Below are 22,679 nucleotides of genomic sequence, written 5' to 3'. Positions count from 1 at the left end.
AGAGAGAGAGAGGGAGAGATCGACATGCCGCCTCTTATCATCCATCAAAAACTCTCGCCATGAGATCACCCTGGTTCGATCGAGAAATTATAGTATAAGGGATAAAGATTCTCTCAAGTACACATAATATGCATACGTATCACGTATACGTCATATCGATGGAAATCTATAGAATTTATCGCGTTATCTGTCAGGGGTTCCCTTACTAAAAGTCCTCAAAGATATATAGTCGAAAATATAAAATGTCTCGAAAAGTGGGATTTGATGCTTTTAAATTGGTTCGTTCAAAGAAAAAAAAAAAAAAAAAAAAAAAAAAAAAAAAAAAAAAAAAAAAAAAAAAAAAAAAAAAAGAAAAGAAAAAAGAAAAAAAGAAAAAAAAAAGGAAAAAAAAAATAGCACTCTCCGAGAGATGTTACATTGACAATAAACAATGTAACATTTTCAATTGGGATATTAATTGATTTCAAAATATTGAAATAAGATTGATGCAATCGTTATACCATCAGAATTATTTTATTTAATGAAATCGATTAATCTACATACATGGATATACACACACGTATTTAATTTTACCAAACACATATTTAACATATTAAAATGTTGATAATACAAATAATATATATATATATATATATATTATACATGTTTATTGATTTTAACATTCGATTTTTTTTAAATATATCCATACATTAGCGATAATCGTTCGTTAATACATATATGAACTTTCGATTAAGTTTCGATAATAATAACGAAAGATAATTACAATAGAGAATAATAGAATGATAATACAATATGTGTATGTATTAGGATGGGGTGAATCAATGAGTTCATTGAACGATTTAAAGCAGCAGTCCTTCTTAATCATAGAAGGACCAGGTGGGGTGGGGGATGCGATTGTGGTTTAGAGGTGCGGTGTAAATGCCCTTCCTCCCTCTCTCTCTCTCTCTCTCTCTCTCTCTCTCTCTCTCTCTCTCTCTCTTTCTCTTTCTCTCTCTGTTTAAGGTAGGAGCGGTTTCCAGGTGCGGCTTTGATACTTAAGCTTTGATACATTGTTTCAAAGCATATTGGGGTTTCTCTCTAATGTCAAAAGGCTTACTTACATCGATATTGCATGTAAATAATGAATAGAAATTCTAATTCAAAACATTGAAAGCTTTCTAATAAAGGGTAGAAGGGTGGGGGGGTGGTGGTGGTGGTGGACACAAAAGCAAACCCTGTTAGATTCGTCTAACGTTAAGTAAATTATACCTAACGATATCCCTCTACTGATTCACGAATATATTAACATAAGATTGTTGGAATGTTGGAATCATGAATATTCAATGTAACCACCAAATGACTGACTTCTCTCCATTGTCTCGAACACTTTGATTAACATTGCGAATTTGATTCAAGTAGTTTAACGTAATCTATTTATCGAGAAATCCGAATTGTCTCTATTGAATTCTCCTCCATCGGCGGATTTAATATCCGTGAAGTCAGCGGAATTTTTTTTTTGTTAAAACAAATCAATTATACATGATATGTATATATATATATATATATATATTTCTTTTTTATCTTGCTTCAACTCCCAAGAACACCCAAAAAAAGAAATTATATATATATATATATATATATATATATATATATATATATATATATATATATATACACACTACTGATAGTATACATTTAATTAAAATTGATTATATCTATAATCTAAATTTATATTATCGTATGAGCTCGGCTATTATCGTTTGTAAGATAAATTTAGCACTGTTATTTTAATGGTAACGTGATATAAATCTGAATACAATAAATTTCAAATTATTATATTAAAAACATAAAGGATATTATATTAATACGCATATTAAAATACTCTTATACGAATTTAATCTTTTTATTGAAATTTCTATTAAAAAAAAAAAAAAAAAAAAAAAAAAAAAAAAAAAAAAAAAAACTTCTTTCCATTATCGTTCAATAATGTTAAACGATCAAGATAGTTATTATGTATGATATACGTTTTGTATGTCAAATATAAACTGCTAGACGATATATCGTCGATATTATATAAGTGCATCGAGTCCTTCCAATGTAGTTACGCGCTTTTACATCAACTTCGAGAACAGCTGAGAGCACCATTATCGGTTCAATAGCGCGCGTGACGGAGAACATTGATCTACGGTTGGATCGAGATTTTTTACTTTCGCCAATGACACGATGATAGTTATAGCTACCAAGATTGTCTTGCACGGTGAACGTTCGATCGAAGAAAAATGCACTGCAAGAAGTAAAGTGAACGAGAGTACGATTTAAAAGAAAAAAAAGAAAAAAAAAAAAAAGAAAAAAAAAAGAAAGAAAAAAAATATCGTCCTATGACGCTGCCATTGATACAGATTGATCTAAAAATTCTAACAACGAAATATTTAATGACCGAACAATATAATGATTTATTTTCATGATTAGATAATTCCGAGATCTAAAGGTATTCAAGTATGATTGAGCTAAAATATAAGGTAAGGTCGAATACGGACACATTTTGAAAAAAAAAACAAAAAAAAAAAATTGATGAAGATGGAGATAGAAATAATTGTAGAAAGAGAGAGAGAGAGAGAGAGAGAGAGAGAGAGAGACAGAGTTACGATAATAAAATAGAAAAAAAAATAAAAAATGATATTCTTTATAAAAGAATAATATCCATTATATATATATATATATATATATATATATATATATATATATATATACATAATATATATATATATATATACATAAAATTTGGATTAATAAAGCGTGAAATTTTTATTTTGTTGATAGGATTTTCTATAAATATCGAAATTTGCATGTATTAATTATTGCACGTAATATTCCCATAGTAATGGATGAAGAGAGAGAGAGAGAGAGAGAGAGAGAGAGAGAGAGAGAGAGAGAGAGAGAGAGAGAGAAACTTCGTAATAAGTAACAACGTGTTTAGTACAACAGTCACGTATCTCCGATGATACGTTCTGCTTAATTAATTTCAGTAATAAAGATCAAGCACAGTACATCGAGTAAGAACCATTCGTTTCAATTACGAATAGAATATATTTCATTTATGGTAATACATTACTTCCAATCCTAAATAGAACATTGCTTTAATTAAAGATCTTTATCATGTATATACATATGCATATGTATTTATTTCAATTCGATTGTATCGAAAAGTTAAAAGGAAAAAAAAAAAATTATCATACAATGGACCCGATAAGATATATAGAATGGGGGGGAAAAACGATTGTCAATCATAACTTTAATATAAATGATATAATCTAATAATATGTAACGTGTTTTTAAATTGAATTCAAATCGCTCCGAGCAACAAATTAACGTTTCAACGTAAAGATAACAAAAAACGATGGCTAATTTGCTTTGGATCATTACATTTAGATAATATTAGAAATAATAATCGTTTCTGTTCTTTTATTTATTTATTTTTTTTTTTTTTTTTTTTTTTTTCGTTGTTTTTTTCTTGTTTCCTTCGAGACAATTGAGGAACTCAAGTTTTTCTTTCCTTCTTTTCGTCTGTTTTTTTCTCTCTTTTTTCTCTTTTTTTTTTTTTTTTTTTTTTTTTGTAACGAGGCAATATTTCCTACATATCCTCGAGTGTATCATAAAAATTATGTAATGTACATTACATCGCATGTACCACATGTCAAATATATATACATTTTGATCCATGTTAATTCATTTTTTTTTTTTTTTTTTTTTAATATAAAATAGTTAAAAGACAAAGATGTCTCATGACTTATTTATGTATCTTCATGATTTAAATATGCTAAACGAGTTTTTCGTAAAATAAAAGAAAATTTGCATCAACGATGGATTAATTATACAATTGTCATAAATAAATTACATTATCATTAATTATGAAATTATATATTATAATCGTATATTAAAAAAAAAAAAAAAAAGAAAAAAGAAAAAAAGAAAAAACATAATTTTTAATAAGATCACATATTGCATAGATACGTATATATATATATGCATAGATTTTCTTAATCTTTTTTGTTTTTTTTTTTTTCTTCATTTATACTTATCATAATTACTTAAGAGTAATACTCAAGTCTATTCAACTGTTCTTTGCAGTGAATAGGATTGGCACAAGATGACGTTCCCGTTACTTTCATACCAATCTCTCCCCACTTAGTCAGATGTGTCGATAAATATTACAAGCAAGTAGAGAAACACAGTGACTCTAGAACGAGTGCTGTTACTGACCGGATACAGGTCTCTTATATTATTATTTTACTTTTCCTTTTTCTTCTTTTTACGACTGTGCGATTTTTTTTCGTGTGTACATATATATATATATGTATAGAATATTACATAAATACGTACATTATATAGATATATATATATATATATATGGATCGTCAACAACAAGGACCTGTGTTGTCTCTCAAACAGGGAAAAATTCAAGGTGTCATTAAGTATAACGTTTGCAGTAATAATGACAATTATTTGGCATTTCGAGGAATACCTTATGCGAAACCACCGATCGGCGAGCTTAGATTTAAGGTATTTAATATCCAATTGAAATAAATTCCTTCACATGAATTTCTTGGTTTGGTTTTTTCTTTTTACTTTTATAAAAAATATAAAAGAAAAAAAGAAACGAAAAATTACATATCCATAAACATTTCTTACAAACAAATGTTGATAATATCAGATCATGGACCATTAATATGACTTTTCTAATATCAAGAAATATTAAAATCCTAGAGAAATATTTTCAGTAGAAATAGATTTTCTCTCTCTCTCTCTCTCTCTCTCTCTCTCTCTCTCTCTCTCTTTCCTTACTTTTATAGATATGCACATTCATTGTAAGTTTTAATTTATTCTTACGATCAAAGTACACTCATATGATTGTTTGCATATATATATATATATATATAAATAGATAAAGAGATGTATACATATATAATTTTAATATTTATATTTAATATAAATTTTATTTCATATTTATTTTATTATTAATATTATAAGTAATTGTTTATATTTAATATTTATTTAAAATATTACATTTTTTTTTAATAACGAACGAATCATTTTAGGATCCATTACCAGCGGAAGGATGGAACGGGATAAGGGATGGCTCGAAATTTGGTAATATATCTATACAAATTGATACAATGACTAGTGAAGTAATAGGTAGCGACGATTGTCTCTTTCTAAACGTTTATAAGCCAGAAAGAATCGAGATGTCTATAAAACTGCCTGTAATGGTATGGATTCATGGAGGTGGCTTTTATTTGGGATCAGGAAACGATGACATGTACAGTCCTGATTATATCATTCGAAAGAACATCATACTCGTTACGTTCAATTATAGATTAGGTGTATTAGGTAAGTAAAAACGAACATCATTTCTGTTCGATAACATTATAATTACAATTATAATTATATTCCCGTAAATATCGTCGAAGGGGTATTTGAAATTTCAAAAAAAAAAAATGAACGTTCCTTTTTTTTAATTAAAATTAATAATTGCAATTTTTATTCCTTCTCTCTTTCTCTCTCTCTCTTTTTCTTTCTGATAAAAACGAAAGAGGAAAAAAAGGAACAAAAAGAAAATATCTCAATGATTTTACAGAAAACAAGAAAACTCTGTAATCCGTATTATTTCGCGCATAGCTGCATATTTATCTTAATGAAGACATGCTTTAGGATTTCTTAATCTGGAGGATGAGGTTGCACCAGGAAATCAAGGCTTAAAGGACCAAGTAATGGCATTACGCTGGATCAGAGATAATATCGAAGTATTCGGTGGTGATCCTCAGAACGTAACTATATTTGGTGGAAGCGCTGGAGCAGCCTCGGTTCATTATTTAACAATATCACCATTGGCAGAAGGTAGATTTTTATTCATTTCAATTTAATTGCATTTCTACCTGGGTCATATTTTTAAAATGGTAAAAAAATTTGAAAGGATGATATTCACAAGTACAAAAGAATTGAATGAATTTTGTATAAATGGTTTTTTTTTTTTTTATTCTTTTTTTGTCCTATACATTTTCTCTTTTTCTTTCCATAATACGTATCAGAAATTGGACACATACTCCGTAGACAAGACATTTAAGATCCACATTTCAGAAAATCTCGTCTTACTGGTATCCCTTTCTGTTTTTTTTTTTTTTTTTTTTTTTTTTTTTTTTTTTCGCCCTTTCAGGATTATTTCACAAGGCTATAGCGCAAAGCGGCTTAGCAACGAATAGTTGGGCTAGCACATCCGGCGAACCAAGAAGATATGGTTATCAGTTATCAGCTATGTTAGGTTTCAAATCGTTCGATCCGAAAGCCATCGTTGATTTTCTAAGAAAAGTGGAGGTTAAGAAGCTCGTCGAATGTCAACAGTATATAACATCCTTGAAGGTAAATAATTTTCCAATTCGATCGATTGAATCGCGCGAACAGTGTTGTTCGTTCCGTTTAAATAAACAAAAATGAAAATTATTTATTCTTCAGGAAAAATTAACATTGTTCTCGGCGTTTCTACCAGGAGTGGATTACAAATCGAAGAATCCATTCTTAGCGCAACCACCGGAGATCGCTATGCAACTGGGCACTAAGGTACCGTTCATGTTAGGGTTCAACAGTATGGAAGGATCCTTTTTTATGGGTAGTAATAAATTCGCATGTAAGTCGAGATGTTTATTATCTTCGATAAAGAGAGAGAGAGAGAGAGAGAAAATTTTGCTACAGTTTATATTACAAGCATTTAACAATTAAGTATTGTGATTTTGATTTAATTTATATTATTATTACAAATTATTGATAATTCGTTTAATATATTTCAATGAATAAAATTAGGTTTCATTAACGAATGTTCTTCATCTATTTAGCGAGTATGTTGAGAACAAGTCGTCGACTAAAAGCCACCATCAACGATTTAATATTGCCGTCTCTCGCGAAAAAGCTCCAAGAAAAAAATACCACGATAAATGATTTGGAACGTTTGTATTTCGGTGAAAAATCCTTCAACGATGAACCCTCAGAAAATATTATGTATTTTTTAGGGGACTTAATGTTCACTTATCATATTTTTGAATTAGCACGAATCTTGCCGAAAATAAATAAATATCCGGTGTACTTATACAAGTTCTCTTATGACTCCACAAATACTACCTTTATGAAGACGGTCATGGACATTCAGGTACCAGGTAAAAAAAAAAAAAAAAAAAAAAAAAAAAAAAAAAAAAAAAAAAAAAGAAAAAGAAAAAAAAATAAAAGAAAAACATGGAGAAACTTTTATCTTTTTGTGTGTATATGAAAAGACATATTATCCATAAATCGTTCCATATTTTTTTTTTTTTTTGACACTAGGAGCTACGCATGGCGACGAATTGTATTACATGTTCTATGGGAAATTACAAAAATATTTATTATTGAAACCACATAGTCCTGGTACAAAAGATTACAAAATAATGGAATATTTTACGCAATTGTGGACTGATTTTGCTAGGACAGGGTAAAGTATCTCCTAATTTATTTCTTTATAACCATATCTCTATAAATAAAAGGACACACACACATACACAAACAGATATACATGTATATATATTCGCATGAAATATTGTCGACTAAATGATTATTACAATCGTCCCGTAGAAATCCCACACCGACTACTACAGAACTTATTCCCGTTTTATGGGAACCTTTGAAAAAAGATGCCAATGAATACAATTATTTCAACATCGATGAGAATTTACGAATGGAAAGTATTCCAATAGGTGCACAAAGATTCGAATGGAATACGATAACGAAGAACAAGTTATAATCATGAAAAATGTTTTGTTTAGAATTAAATCATATCGATATCCAGATTAATACTTTTAACATTATTTTTAATCGCGCGAACTGTCTATTACAATCTTATCACTATTAAAGTGTTAAGAGTAACTATTATTATTATTATTATTATTATTATTATTATTATTATTATTATTATTATTATTATTATTGTATTATTTATTATAATATTATATATTTTTAATTGATTGTAAATATACTTGTTCTTTTTTTTTTTCTTTTAATAACATGTGATCTTGCATTATAAAATTTTAACGATGATGTAAATATGTTTGTTAAAAAAAAAAAAGGAAAAAAAAGGAAAAAAAAAAAATAAAGGAAAAAAATAATAAAAGTAATAATGATGACTTTAAGAAGATTTGTATAAATTAATTGACGAAGAAAAAGAAAAAAAATATAATCACACTAGAAATTGCATGATAATAAGGCGCGCACACACACACGCACACACCAACACGAATTAATCCACCGTTGGTTGTTTAAGCTTAATTTCGCCGATATATTCCTTAAAAATGCTAGAAAAAAATTCTTTAGAAAAGTCAAAGTTATTCATGAATATATTGCTCTTCAAACTAATAGATTTTAATCGCATGGAGATTATATTCCTGAAACTGATGCCAAAGAGTATATAAATGAATTATATATGTCCATGGAAATATTATTTAACGACGAACGAGGTAATGCCTACGATCGTAAACGAAATAAATAAGACCAAATATAACGCGAATAGGGCGGCATCGATGATACTGATTATTTATTCCTGTGCGAAAAATCAGGATGACAAGGCATCAATTAAAACGTTAGAATATATCAATGTAAAGCACAAAAACGAAAACGCTAAGCGAAAACGTTTCTGGGTTTCTTTATCTGAAGGATTTCGTTTATGATTTGTAGAAATCGAGCGGAACGCATTAGACCATCATCGACGTAATTACCAAGAGATTACTAATCTGGAATCAGCAATTTGTTTTAATGGGACAAATAAATCACCATTAGAATAAATGTCAAATATCATCTTAAAAAAAAGGGGAAAAAAATTTTAATTATCACAGAAAATAAGCATTTTAAGAAAATTTAATATGAACGTTAAAATTTTATTACCCATAAGTACTATACGTATCCGACATGCGTAACTATGACTCCTTAGAGAAAAGGAAAAAAAAAAAAGAAAAGAAAAAAAGAATTATAAGTAAAATAGAAAAAATATCGTATTCCTTTTCTCCATAGAAATAATAATAATAATTAAAAAAGAAAATATTCCGCGACGAGAATAATATTATACAATAAGAATAGTACGATTTATCAAAAGAAGGTACATTTTATATATTTTTATCTGCCAAATAATAATTTTTTGTGCATGAAAAAAAAAAAAAAAAAAAAAAAAAAAAAAAAAAAAAAAAAAAAAAAAAAAAAAAAAAAAAAAAAAAAAAGAAACAAAAATGTTAAACTTCTAATAAAACACTATATATATAATATCTCGAATAGATAAGGTGTGGTGATAAACGAAAATAAGTTTCTCTGTGAACAAAGAAACGACAATTTACAATTATTGTTCACACTGTTTAAATTTTATTTAATATCTTTTATATATCTTCTTATTAGCTCTTGTGTTATTATCCTATTAGCTCTTTCTCTTCTATATTATCTTTCATACTGCCCGTTTCTCTTCCAAATCTTAACGACTCGATTTGTAGGTCACAAAAGAATTCTATTTGTAAATAACAAAGGACAATGGAAGGGCGGGCTATGAGACGCGTGGCAAATCTATCTGAAGAAAGTATACTTTCTTTACATATATATTTCGATTTTCGAATAATAAGCTACTTACAATTTAAAAATTATGTTTTTTTTCGATTAACAATGAATAAATATGTAAATGCACAATAGTTATAACTAACCGATACGGATTTGATTCATATTAATTCATTTCTTTTAATATATACATAAAGGTTAAAAAACAAAGGTCCCTTATGACTTATGTATGTACCTTCATGTTCTAAACGTGCTAGACAACATCTTCGTACGATGAAAGAAAATTTTCATCAAGAATCGATAATCATAAAACTATCACAAATAAATTCGTTCTAGCATTGCATTATTATTAATCATGAAATTCTTATATATTATAATCATATATTAAAAAATAAAAAATAATGAAACAAAGAAAAATAAAAATAAAACAAAACAATATATTCTACAATTTGTAATAAGATAACATATTGTATAGACACATAAATTTATATATTTCTTTAATCTTTTTTTTATATCCTCATTTACATTTATCATAATTACTTGAGATAAATAATATACCAATCCATTTTTTATAATAAATAACCTTAGGTCAAAATGATGTCATCTTCACTTTTAGTTTATCCCCACTTACTATTTCATCATTCCCCACTTAACCAAATATCATGTCGACAAATGTTACAAGAAAGAATAAAAACCCAGTGACTCTCGGACTGTTGACCAGATACAAGGCTTTTATAGTATTATTTTCCGTCCTCTTCATTTTTATGATGATAGTACGAATTTTTTTTTCTTATATATATAAATATATATATATAGTCTTACATAAATATGTAGATAAATATGTACATTATATTAACAAATGTACGGATCGCCAACAACAAGGACCTGTGATATGTCTCAAACAGGGAAAAATTCAAGGTGTTATTAAGTACAACGTTTGCAATAATAATGATAATTATTTGGCATTTCGAGGAATACCTTATGCTAAACCACCGATCGGCGAGCTTAGATTTCAGGTATTTAATATTTAATTGAAATGATCTCTTTTCAATCAATATCCCTCTTTCTTTTCAGTTTGCCAAAAAAAAAAAAAAAAGAAATAGAAAAAATTAAAAAAAAGGGAAAAGAAATTACGTATCATTTTTCTTACGAATAAACGTTGATAATATCGGATCATTGACAACTAACATTACCACTTTTTTTAAATAAAAAACTATTAACATCCAAGAGAAATATTTTCAATAGAATATATATATATATATATATCAAATGAAATATGTATATAGAAAATTTTTGATTTAATTCATTTAACATTTCGAAATAATTCTTCTATCGGTTCCATAATTGTTGTATACAAAAAAAAATGCAATATCATTCGAACATTCTATATTCATTCTATTTTAAATATCATTTTATATGATTCAATTAATATATACATATATACATATATAATTTTAATATCTATATTTAATATAAATTTAATTTCTTATTTATTTTATTATTAATAATACAAGTAATTGTTTATATTTAATATTTATTTAATTTTTTGCAATTACGAATGAATCACTAGGATCCATTACCAGCGGAAGGATGGGACGGAATAAGGGATGGTTCGAAATTCGGTAATATTTCCATTCAATTAACTACGAGTGGTAAGGTAGTAGGTAGCGATGATTGTCTCTATCTAAACGTTTATAAGCCAAAAAGAATCGAGATATCTGCAAAACTGCCGGTAATGGTATGGATTCATTGTGGTGGCTTTTATTTGGGATCAGGAAACGATGATATGTGCAGTCCTGATTATATCATTCGAAAGGACATCATACTCGTTACGTTCAATTATAGATTAGGTGTATTAGGTGAGTAAAAACGAACATCATTTCTGTTCGATAACATTATAATTACAATTATAATTATATTCTCGTAAATATCGAAACGGTATTTAAAAATCAAAAGAAAATAAACGTTCCTTCTTTCTAATTAAAATTTATAATTGTAATTTTTATTCTCTCTCTCTCTCTCTCTCTCTCTCTCTCTCTCTCTCTCTCTCTCTCTCTCTCTCTCTCTCTCTCTCTCTCCCTCTTTTTCTTTCTGATAAAAACGAAAGAGGAAAAAAAGAAAACATCCCAATGATTTTACAGAAAACAAGAAAACTCTGTAATCCGTATTATTTCGTGCATAGCTGCATATTTATCTTAATGAAGACATGCTTTAGGATTTCTTAATCTGGAGGATGAGGTTGCACCAGGAAATCAAGGCTTAAAGGACCAAGTAATGGCATTACGCTGGATCAGAGATAATATCGAAGTATTCGGTGGTGATCCTCAGAACGTAACTATATTTGGTGGAAGCGCTGGAGCAGCCTCGGTTCATTATTTAACAATATCACCGTTGGCAGAAGGTAGATTTTTATTCATTTCAATTTAATTGCATTTCTACCTGGGTCATATTTTTAAAATGGTAAAAAAATTTGAAAGGATGATATTCACAAGTACAAAAGAATTAAATGAATTTTGTATAAATGGTTTTTTTTATTCTTTTTTTGTCCTATATATTTTCTCTTTTTCTTTCCATATTACGTATCAGAAATTGGACACATACTCCGTAGACACGACATTTAAGATCCACATTCCTGAAAATCTCGTCTTACCGGTATCCCTTTTTTCTTTCTTTCTTTTTTTTCATTTCTTTATCTTTTTCTTTGTTTTTTTTTTTTTTTGCTCCTTCAGGATTATTTCACAAGGCTATAGCGCAAAGCGGCACAGCCATGAATAGTTGGGCTCGCACATCCGGCGAACCAAGAAGATATGGTTATCAGTTATCAGCTATGTTAGGTTTCAAATCGTTCGATCCGAAAGCCATCGTTGATTTTTTAAGAAAAGTGGAAGTTAAGAAACTCGTCAAATATCAATTGTATATAATACCAGAGGTAAATAATATATCTTGGTTCTATCGATTGGATCATGCGGACAGTGTTGTTCGTTCCATTTAAATAAATAAAAACGGAAGTTATGTACTTTTTAGGATAAATTAACGATGTTCTCGCCATTTTTACCAGGAGTGGATTACAAATCGAAGAATCCATTTTTAGCGCAACCACCGGAGATCGCTATGCAACTTGGCACTAAGGTACCATTCATGTTAGGGTTCAACGATATGGAAGGATCCTTTTTTATGGGTGTTCATAAAAACTCATGTAAGTCGGTGATGTTTATTGTCGTCGATAGAAAGAAAGAGATTTAGTTTATATTATTATTACAAATTAATGATAATCTGTTTAAAATATTCGAACGAATAAAATTAAAACGCTCATATAATTTCATTAACGAATATTTTTCTTCTACAGCGACTATTTTGAAAAGAATTCGTCAATTAAATGTCAATTTCAAGGATTTAATATCGCCATATCTCGCGAAAAAGCTTCAAGACAAAAATATCACGATAAATGATTTTGAACGTTTGTATTTTGGTGAAAAATTGTTCAGCGACGAACTTTCCGAAAATCTAATGCACTTTTTAGGGGACGTATTGTTCCTTCATCATATTTTTGAATTAGCACGAATCTTGCCGAAGATAAATAAATATCCGGTGTACTTATACAAGTTCTCTTATGACTCCACAAATGCTACCTTTATGAAGAGGGCCATGTGCATTCAAATACCAGGTAAAAAAAAAATAAAAAATAAAAAAAAAACGGAAAATAAAAAAAGAAATAAAAGAAAAACATGGAGAAACTTTTATCTTTTTGTGTGTATATGAAAAGACATATTATCCATAAATCGTTCCATATTTTTTTTTTTTACACTAGGAGCTACGCATTGCGACGAATTGTTTTACATGTTCTATGGGAAATTACAAAAATATTTATTATTGAAACCACATAGTCCTGGTACGAAAGACTACAAAATAATGGAATATTTTACGCAATTGTGGACCAATTTTGCTAGGACAGGGTAACGTATCTTCCAATTTATTTCTTTATAACCACATCCCTATAAATACAAGGACACACACACATACACAAACAGATATGTATGTATATATATTCGCATGAAATATTGTCGACTAAATGATTATTACAATCGTCCCGTAGAAATCCCACACCGACTACTACAGAACTTATTCCCGTTTTATGGGAACCTTTGAAAAAAGATGCCAATGAATATAATTATTTCAACATCGATGAGAATTTACGAATGGAAAGTATTCCAATAGGTGCACAAAGATTCGAATGGAATACGATAACGAAGAACAACTTATAATCATGAAAAATGATTTGTTTAAAATTAAATCATATCGATATTCACATTAATACTTTTAACATTATTTTTAATCGGACTAATTTTTTCTCTCTCTCTCTCTTCCTCTTTCTTACAATCTTATCATTATTGTATATTTATTATTCTTGTAATATTTGTAATTTTGTATAAATATACTATCTATATATTTTTTTTTACAAGTGATATTGCTGAATAAAAATTTTTCAGCACTCATTGTGTAGATGTTAAAAAAAAAAAAAAAAAAAAAAAAAAAAAAAAAAAAAAAAAAAAAAAAAAAAAAAAAAAAAAAAAAAAAAAAAGAGATCACATTGAAAATTGCATGTAAATAAGACACACACACACACACACACACACACACACACACACAGATATATATATATATATATTTAATGGATGGAATCGCGAATAGACTGGCATATACGTGTTCTATCTCGTTTAGTTACATTTAGTTCAACGCCGGTATATTTTATTAGAGTTATTGTTTCTGATCTTTTGTAAAATTTTTATATAAAAAATAATAAATTAATATTAATAAACTAATGGATAATTGGTTACAATTTTTCAGTTCCGTACTTAGAGTTGAAGATTTTATGAAAGCGAAAAAGATATCGTAAAGAAGTCGTAGGACAAGTGACGTCTTTCAAGTCATTAGTGAGATTGGTAATAATAACAATAATATTCATTAACGAAATATTTAAGGAATTTCAAGACGAAAGCGTCACGCGTGTTCATATATTTCATTATTATTAGTTTATTTTATTTATTTTTTTTTTTTTTTTTAAGAACTCCTAAAGACATATATATATATATATATATATATATATATATATATATATATATATATATATATATATATATATATATATATACATCACTGTGCAATTTTTATGATAATCGTCGATAAGACGTTCATAAAAGATGTTCCTTTGTGATCGCCTGTATATCGAAGATGGCGTTAGAAATCGTAACCGGCAATTAGATATAAACGGATAAAATATCGATCGTAAAGAGGAATGAAATAAAAAGGTTCATTTTCGAGGAACAAACAAAGAAGGTATTACATTGGTTCATTTTACACACAATAAGTGATGTGCGTTTATAAATAAATAAATAAATAAATAAATAAATAAATAAATACATAATGCCTGTATTTAAATTGTATGAAAGTATAGTATAACAATTTGAAATTTTTATTTTCTGTTTCCTAGAAAAATAATCATTATGAGTTTAATGGCACCTTATCTCGAAGCAAGATTTTTGAAAGATACGGAACTAATCCACCGTTGATTAAACTTAAGATTAAGTGCGCCGATATATTACTTAAAAACGCTAAAGAAACATTCCTAGAGAAGCTAAAGTTATTTATAAATATGTTGCACCTCAAACTCATAGACTCTAATATCACTTGGATATTATATTCCCGAAATTAATGCCAAATGATAGAAGCAAATTTAATACAAATCAGATGTTGAAGTATCTCCTGTATTATTTAGTTGAGAAAAAAGTGATGATCTCTTTAAAATCCTATAAGTTTACAAAAAGAATTTGTTCGATATCTAACCAACGTCATGGCTAGTTTACTTTGTATTCTGCCAATCGATTAACCAATGACAGAGGCCCATTGGTTACAGTCCCAAAATTCGGCAGATGGCATATATGAAATGAATTACATAACAGAATGTAGATGTTATTTGCCGACGAACGAGATAATGATTAGAAACATAAGAGATATAAATAAGAACAATTATTGTGCGGACTGGGTAGCACTGATAATTTATTTCTGTAAGTGGAATTAAAACGAGAAGGCTTTTTTTTAATGTTAAAAAATATCAATGTAAGGACCGAAAACGAGTTTCTAAACTTCATTATTTTAAGAATTTTGTAATATCTATAATCTGTCGAAATTGAACGGAAGGCATTGGATCATTACCGGCGAAATTACCGAGAGATTACTAATCTGGAATCAGCAATTTGTTTTAATAGGACAAATAAATTACCATTAGAATAAATGTCAAATTTTATCTTTAAAAAAGGGGAAGAAAATTTTAATTATTACAGAAAATAAGCATTTTAAGAAAATTTAATATGAACGTTAAAATTTTATTACCCATAAGTACTATACGTATCCGACATGCGTAACTATGACTCCTTAGAGAAAAGGAAAAAAAAAAAGAAAAGAAAAAAAGAATTATAAGTAAAATAGAAAAAATATCGTATTTCTCTTCTCCATAGAAATAATAATAATAATTAAAAAAGGAAGTATTCTGCAACGAGAATAATATTATATAATAAGAATACTACGATTTATGATAAGAAGATCATACATTTTATATATTTTTATCTGGCAAATAATTTATTTTGTATGAAAAAAAAAAAATAAATAAATAAATAAAAAAAAAAATAAAAAAAAAATAAAAAAAAAATAAAAAAAAAAGTAAAAGAAACAATATTTTAAACTTCTAATAAAACGCAATATATATATATATATATAAATATATATATATATATAAATATATATATATATATATATATATATATATATATATATATATATATATTTCGATTTTCGAATAATAAGCTACTTACAATTTAAAAATTACGTTTTTTTTTCGATTAACAATGAATAAATATGTAAATGCACAATAGTTATAACTAACCGATACGGATTTGATTCATATTAATTCATTTCTTTTAATATATACATAAAGGTTAAAAAACAAAGGTCTCTTATGACTTATGTATGTACCTTCATGTTCTAAACGTGCTAGACAACATATTCGTACGATGAAAGAAAATTTTCATTAAGAATCAATAATCACAGAACTGTCAGAAATAAATTCGTTCTAGCATTGCATTATTATTAATAATGAAATTCTTATATATTATAATCATATATTAAAAAATAAAAAATAATGAAACAAAGAAAAATAAAAATAAAACAAAACAATATATTCTACAATTTTTAATAAGATAACATATTGTATAGACACATAAATTTATATATTTCTTTAATCTTTTTTTTATATCCTCATTTACATTTATCATAATTACTTGAGATAAATATACCAATCCATTTCTTATAATAAATAACCTTAGGTCAAAATGATGTCATCTTCACTTTCAGTTTATCCCCACTTACTATTTCATCATTCCCCACTTACTATTTCATCATTCCCCACTTAACCAAATATCATGTCGACAAATGTTACAAGAAAGAATAAAAACCCAGTGACTCTCGGACTGTTGACCAGATACAAGGCTTTTATAGTATTATTTTCCGTCCTCTTCATTTTTATGATGATAGTACGAATTTTTTTTTCTTATATATATAAATATATATATATAGTCTTATATAAATATGTAGATAAATATGTACATTATATGAACAAATGTATAGATCACCAACAACAAGGACCTGTGATATGTCTCAAACAGGGAAAAATTCAAGGTGTTATTAAGTACAACGTTTGCAATAATAATGATAATTATGTGGCATTTCGAGGAATACCTTATGCTAAACCACCGATCGGCGAGCTTAGATTTCAGGTATTTAATATTTAATTGAAATGATCTCTTTTCAATCAATATCCCTCTTTCTTTTCAGTTTGCCAAAAAAAAAAAGAAATAGAAAAAATTAAAAAAAAGGGAAAAGAAATTACGTATCATTTTTCTTACGAATAAACGTTGATAATATCGGATCATTGGCAACTAACATTACCACTTTTTTAAAATAAAAAACTATTAACATCCAAGAGAAATATTTTCAATAGAATATATATATATATCAAGTGAAATATGTATATAAAAAATTTTTGATTTAATTCATTTAACATTTCGAAATAATTCTTCTATCGATTCCATAATTGTTGTATACAGAAAAAAATGCAATATCATTCGAACATTCTATATTCATTCTATTTTATATATCATTTTATATGATTCAATTAATATATACATATATACATATATAATTTTAATATTTATATTTAATATAAATTTAATTTCTTATTTATTTTATTATTAATAATATAAGCAATTGTTTATATTTAATATTTATTTAATATATTAAATTTTTGTAATTACGAACGAATCATTAGGATCCATTACCAGCGGAAGGATGGGACGGAATAAGGGATGGTTCGAAATTCGGTAATATTTCCATTCAATTAACTACGAGTGGTAAGGTAGTAGGTAGCGATGATTGTCTCTATCTAAACGTTTATAAGCCAGAAAGAATCGAGATGTCTATAAAACTGCCTGTAATGGTATGGATTCATGGAGGTGGCTTTTATTTGGGATCAGGAAACGATGACATGTACAGTCCTGATTATATCATTCGAAAGAACATCATACTCGTTACGTTCAATTATAGATTAGGTGTATTAGGTGAGTAAAAACGAACATCATTTCTGTTCGATAACATTATAATTACAATTATAATTATATTCTCGTAAATATCGTCGAAGCGGTATTTGAAAAATCAAAAAAAAAAAAAAAAAAAAAAAAAAAAAAAAAAAAAAAATGAACGTTCCTTTTTCCTAATTAAAATTTATAATTGCAATTTTTATTTCTTCTCTCTCTCTCCCTCTTTTTCTTTCTGATAAAAACGAAAGAGGAAAAAAAGAAAACATCCCAATGATTATACAGAAAAAAAGAAAACTCTGCAATCCGTATTATTTCGCGCATAGTTATATATTTATCTTAATGAAGACATGCTTTAGGATTTCTTAATCTGGAGGATGAGGTTGCACCGGGAAATCAAGGCTTAAAGGACCAAGTAATGGCATTACGCTGGATCAGAGATAATATCGAAGTATTCGGTGGTGATCCTCAGAACGTAACTATATTTGGTGGAAGCGCTGGAGCAGCCTCGGTTCATTATTTAACAATATCACCGTTGGCAGAAGGTAGATTTTTATTCATTTCAATTTAATTGCATTTCTACCTGGGTCATATTTTTAAAATGGTAAAAAAATTTGAAAGGATGATATTCACAAGTACAAAAGAATTGAATGAATTTTGTATAAATGGTTTTTTTTTTTTTATTCTTTTTTTGTCCTATACATTTTCTCTTTTTCTTTCCATATTACGTATCAGAAATTGGACACATACTCCGTAGACAAGACATTTAAGATCCACATTCCAGAAAATCTCGTCTTACCGGTATCCCTTTTTTCTTTCTTTCTTTTTTTTCATTTCTTTATCTTTTTCTTTGTTTTTTTTTTTTTGCTCCTTCAGGATTATTTCACAAGGCTATAGCGCAAAGCGGCTTAGCAACGAATAGTTGGGCTAGCACATCCGGCGAACCAAGAAGATATGGTTATCAGTTATCAGCTATGTTAGGTTTCAAATCGTTCGATCCACAAGCTGTCGTTGATTTTCTAAGAAAAGTGGAAGTTAAGAAACTCGTCAAATATCAATTGTATATAATACCGAAGGTAAATAATATATCTTGGTTCTATCGATTGGATCATGCGGACAGTGTTGTTCGTTCCATTTAAATAAATAAAAACAGAAGTTATGTATTTTACAGGATAAATTAACGATGTTCATGGCGTTTTCACCAGGAGTGGATTACAAATCGAAGAATCCATTCTTAGCGCAACCACCGGAGATCGCTATGCAACTTGGCACTAAGGTACCGTTCATGTTAGGGTTCAACGATATGGAAGGATCCTTTTTTATGGGTGTTCATAAAAACTCATGTAAGTCGGTGATGTTTATTATCGTCGATAGAAAGAAAGAGATTTAGTTTATATTATTATTACAAATTATTGATAATCCGTTTAAAATACTTGAACGAATAAAACTAAAACACTCATATAATTTCATTAACGAATATTTTTCATCAACAGCGACTATTTTGAAAAGAATTCGTCAATTCAAAGCCACTTTCAAGGATTTGATACCGCCATATCTCGCGAAAAAGCTCCAAGAAAGAAATATCACGATAAATGATTTGGAACGTTTGTATTTCGGTGAAAAATCCTTCAACGATGAATCCTCCGAAAATATTATGTATTTTTTAGGGGATTTAATGTTCATTTATCATATTTTTGAATTAGCACGAATCTTGCCGAAGATAAATAAATGTCCGGTGTACTTATACAAGTTCTCTTATGATTCCACAAATGCTACCTTTATGAAGAGGGCCATGTGCATTCAAATACCAGGTAAAAAAAAATAAAAAATAAAAAAAAAAAAACGAAAAATAAAAAAAAAAATAAAGAAAAAAACATGGAGAAACTTTTATCTTTTTGTGTGTATATGAAAACACATATTATACATAAATCGCTTCATATTTGTTTTTTTATACTAGGAGCTACACATGCCGATGAATTGTCTTACATGTTCTATGGGAAATTACAAAAATATTTATTATTGAAACCACATAGCCCTGGTACGAAAGATTACAAAATAATGGAATATTTTACGCAATTGTGGACTGATTTTGCTAGAACAGGGTAACGTATCTTCCAATTTATTTCTTTATAACCACACCCCTATAAATACAAGGACACACACACATACACAAACAGATATATATGTATATATATTCGCATGAAATATTGTCGACTAAATGATTATTACAATCGTCCCGTAGAAATCCCACACCGACTACTACAGAACTTATTCCCGTTTTATGGGAACCTTTGAAAAAAGATGCCAATGAATACAATTATTTCAACATCGATGAGAATTTACGAATGGAAAGTATTCCAATAGGTGCACAAAGATTCGAATGGAATACGATAACGAAGAACAACTTATAATCATGAAAAATGATTTGTTTAAAATTAAATCATATCGATATTCACATTAATACTTTTAACATTATTTTTAATCGGACTAATTTTTTCTCTCTCTCTCTCTTCCTCTTTCTTACAATCTTATCATTATTGTATATTTATTATTCTTGTAATATTTGTAATTTTGTATAAATATACTATCTATATATTTTTTTTTACAAGTGATATTGCTGAATAAAAATTTTTCAGCACTCATTGTGTAGATGTTAAAAAAAAAAAAAAAAAAAAAAAAAAAAAAAAAAAAAAAAAAAAAAAAAAAAAAAAAAAAAAAAAAGAGATCACATTGAAAATTGCATGTAAATAAGACATACACACACACACACACACACACACACACACACAGATATATATATATATATTTAATGGATGGAATCGCGAATAGACTGGCATATACGTGTTCTATCTCGTTTAGTTACATTTAGTTCAACGCCGGTATATTTTATTAGAGTTATTGTTTCTGATCTTTTGTAAAATTTTTATATAAAAAATAATAAATTAATATTAACAAACTAATGGATAATTGGTTACAATTTTTCAGTTCCGTACTTAGAGTTGAAGATTTTATGAAAGCGAAAAAGATATCGTAAAGAAGTCGTAGGACAAGTGACGTCTTTCAAGTCATTAGTGAGATTGGTAATAATAACAACAATATTCATTAACGAAATATTTAAGGAATTTCAAGACGAAAGCGTCACGCGTGTTCATATGTTTCATTATTATTAGTTTATTTTATTTATTTTTTTTTTTTTTTTAAGAACTCCTAAAGACATATATATATATATATATATACATCACTGTGCAATTTTTATGATAATCGTCGATAAGACGTTCATAAAAGATGTTCCTTTGTGATCGCCTGTATATCGAAGATGGCGTTAGAAATCGTAACCGGCAATTAGATATAAACGGATAAAATATCGATCGTAAAGAGGAATGAAATAAAAAGGTTCATTTTCGAGGAACAAACAAAGAAGGTATTACATTGGTTCATTTTACACACAATAAGTGATGTGCGTTTATAAATAAATAAATAAATAAATAAATAAATAAATAAATACATAATGCCTGTATTTAAATTGTATGAAAGTATAGTATAACAATTTGAAATTTTTATTTTCTGTTTCCTAGAAAAATAATCATTATGAGTTTAATGGCACCTTATCTCGAAGCAAGATTTTTGAAAGATACGGAACTAATCCACCGTTGATTAAACTTAAGATTAAGTGCGCCGATATATTACTTAAAAACGCTAAAGAAACATTCCTAGAGAAGCTAAAGTTATTTATAAATATGTTGCACCTCAAACTCATAGACTCTAATATCACTTGGATATTATATTCCCGAAATTAATGCCAAATGATAGAAGCAAATTTAATACAAATCAGATGTTGAAGTATCTCCTGTATTATTTAGTTGAGAAAAAAGTGATGATCTCTTTAAAATCCTATAAGTAAGTTTACAAAAAGAATTTGTTCGATATCTAACCAACGTCATGGCTAGTTTACTTTGTATTCTGCCAATCGATTAACCAATGACAGAGGCCCATTGTTTACAGTCCCAAAATTCGGCAGATGGCATATATGAAATGAATTACATAACAGAATGTAGATGTTATTTGCCGACGAACGAGATAATGATTAGAAACATAAGAGATATAAATAAGAACAATTATTGTGCGGACTGGGTAGCACTGATAATTTATTTCTGTAAGTGGAATTAAAACGAGAAGGCTTTTTTTTAATGTTAAAAAATATCAATGTAAGGACCGAAAACGAGTTTCTAAACTTCATTATTTTAAGAATTTTGTAATATCTATAATCTGTCGAAATTGAACGGAAGGCATTGGATCATTACCGGCGAAATTACCGAGAGATTACTAATCTGGAATCAGCAATTTGTTTTAATAGGACAAATAAATTACCATTAGAATAAATGTCAAATTTTATCTTTAAAAAAGGGGAAGAAAATTTTAATTATTACAGAAAATAAGCATTTTAAGAAAATTTAA

At 27.7% G+C, this 22,679-nt stretch overlaps 3 protein-coding genes across 10 annotated transcripts in view; 2 read left to right on the top strand and 1 right to left on the bottom strand.

Moving 5' to 3' along the window:
* The window catches only part of LOC124955383 (calcitonin receptor), a 54,121-nt gene that overhangs the window by 20,347 nt on the left and 11,095 nt on the right, over positions 1 to 22,679 (bottom strand). The window lies entirely within an intron of this gene.
* On the top strand, positions 4,204 to 13,980 carry LOC124955537. Its single transcript, XM_047510114.1, has 16 exons — positions 4,204 to 4,539; positions 5,076 to 5,367; positions 5,689 to 5,874; positions 6,191 to 6,393; positions 6,487 to 6,658; positions 6,864 to 7,181; positions 7,345 to 7,489; positions 7,630 to 7,791; positions 10,238 to 10,598; positions 11,153 to 11,441; positions 11,798 to 11,983; positions 12,312 to 12,511; positions 12,607 to 12,778; positions 12,929 to 13,246; positions 13,391 to 13,535; positions 13,676 to 13,980. The coding sequence occupies exons 1-16, from the start codon at positions 4,387 to 4,389 to the stop codon at positions 13,842 to 13,844; spliced, it is 3,471 nt and encodes a 1,156-aa protein (XP_047366070.1). The 5' UTR covers positions 4,204 to 4,386; the 3' UTR covers positions 13,845 to 13,980.
* Positions 17,056 to 20,771, top strand: LOC124955381 (juvenile hormone esterase-like). Of its 4 annotated transcripts, XM_047509733.1 has the most exons (10): positions 17,056 to 17,165; positions 17,260 to 17,408; positions 17,960 to 18,011; positions 18,093 to 18,248; positions 18,584 to 18,769; positions 19,101 to 19,300; positions 19,378 to 19,567; positions 19,718 to 20,035; positions 20,182 to 20,326; positions 20,467 to 20,771. In XM_047509733.1, the coding sequence occupies exons 4-10, from the start codon at positions 18,104 to 18,106 to the stop codon at positions 20,633 to 20,635; spliced, it is 1,353 nt and encodes a 450-aa protein (XP_047365689.1). In that variant the 5' UTR covers positions 17,056 to 17,165; positions 17,260 to 17,408; positions 17,960 to 18,011; positions 18,093 to 18,103; the 3' UTR covers positions 20,636 to 20,771. The 4 variants fall into 4 exon arrangements, with proteins under 4 accessions (XP_047365689.1, XP_047365688.1, XP_047365686.1 ...); XM_047509732.1 differs by lacking the exon at positions 17,056 to 17,165 and having other exon boundaries at positions 17,189 to 17,408; XM_047509730.1 differs by lacking the exon at positions 17,056 to 17,165 and having other exon boundaries at positions 17,191 to 17,408; positions 17,960 to 18,248.

The sequence above is a fragment of the Vespa velutina genome, chromosome 18, assembly GCF_912470025.1.
Source record: "Vespa velutina chromosome 18, iVesVel2.1, whole genome shotgun sequence".
In the NCBI taxonomy this organism is placed as follows: domain Eukaryota; kingdom Metazoa; phylum Arthropoda; class Insecta; order Hymenoptera; family Vespidae; genus Vespa; species Vespa velutina.
The sequence above is the reverse complement of the archived record's forward strand: the minus strand, read 5'-3'. Positions and strand labels throughout refer to the sequence as shown.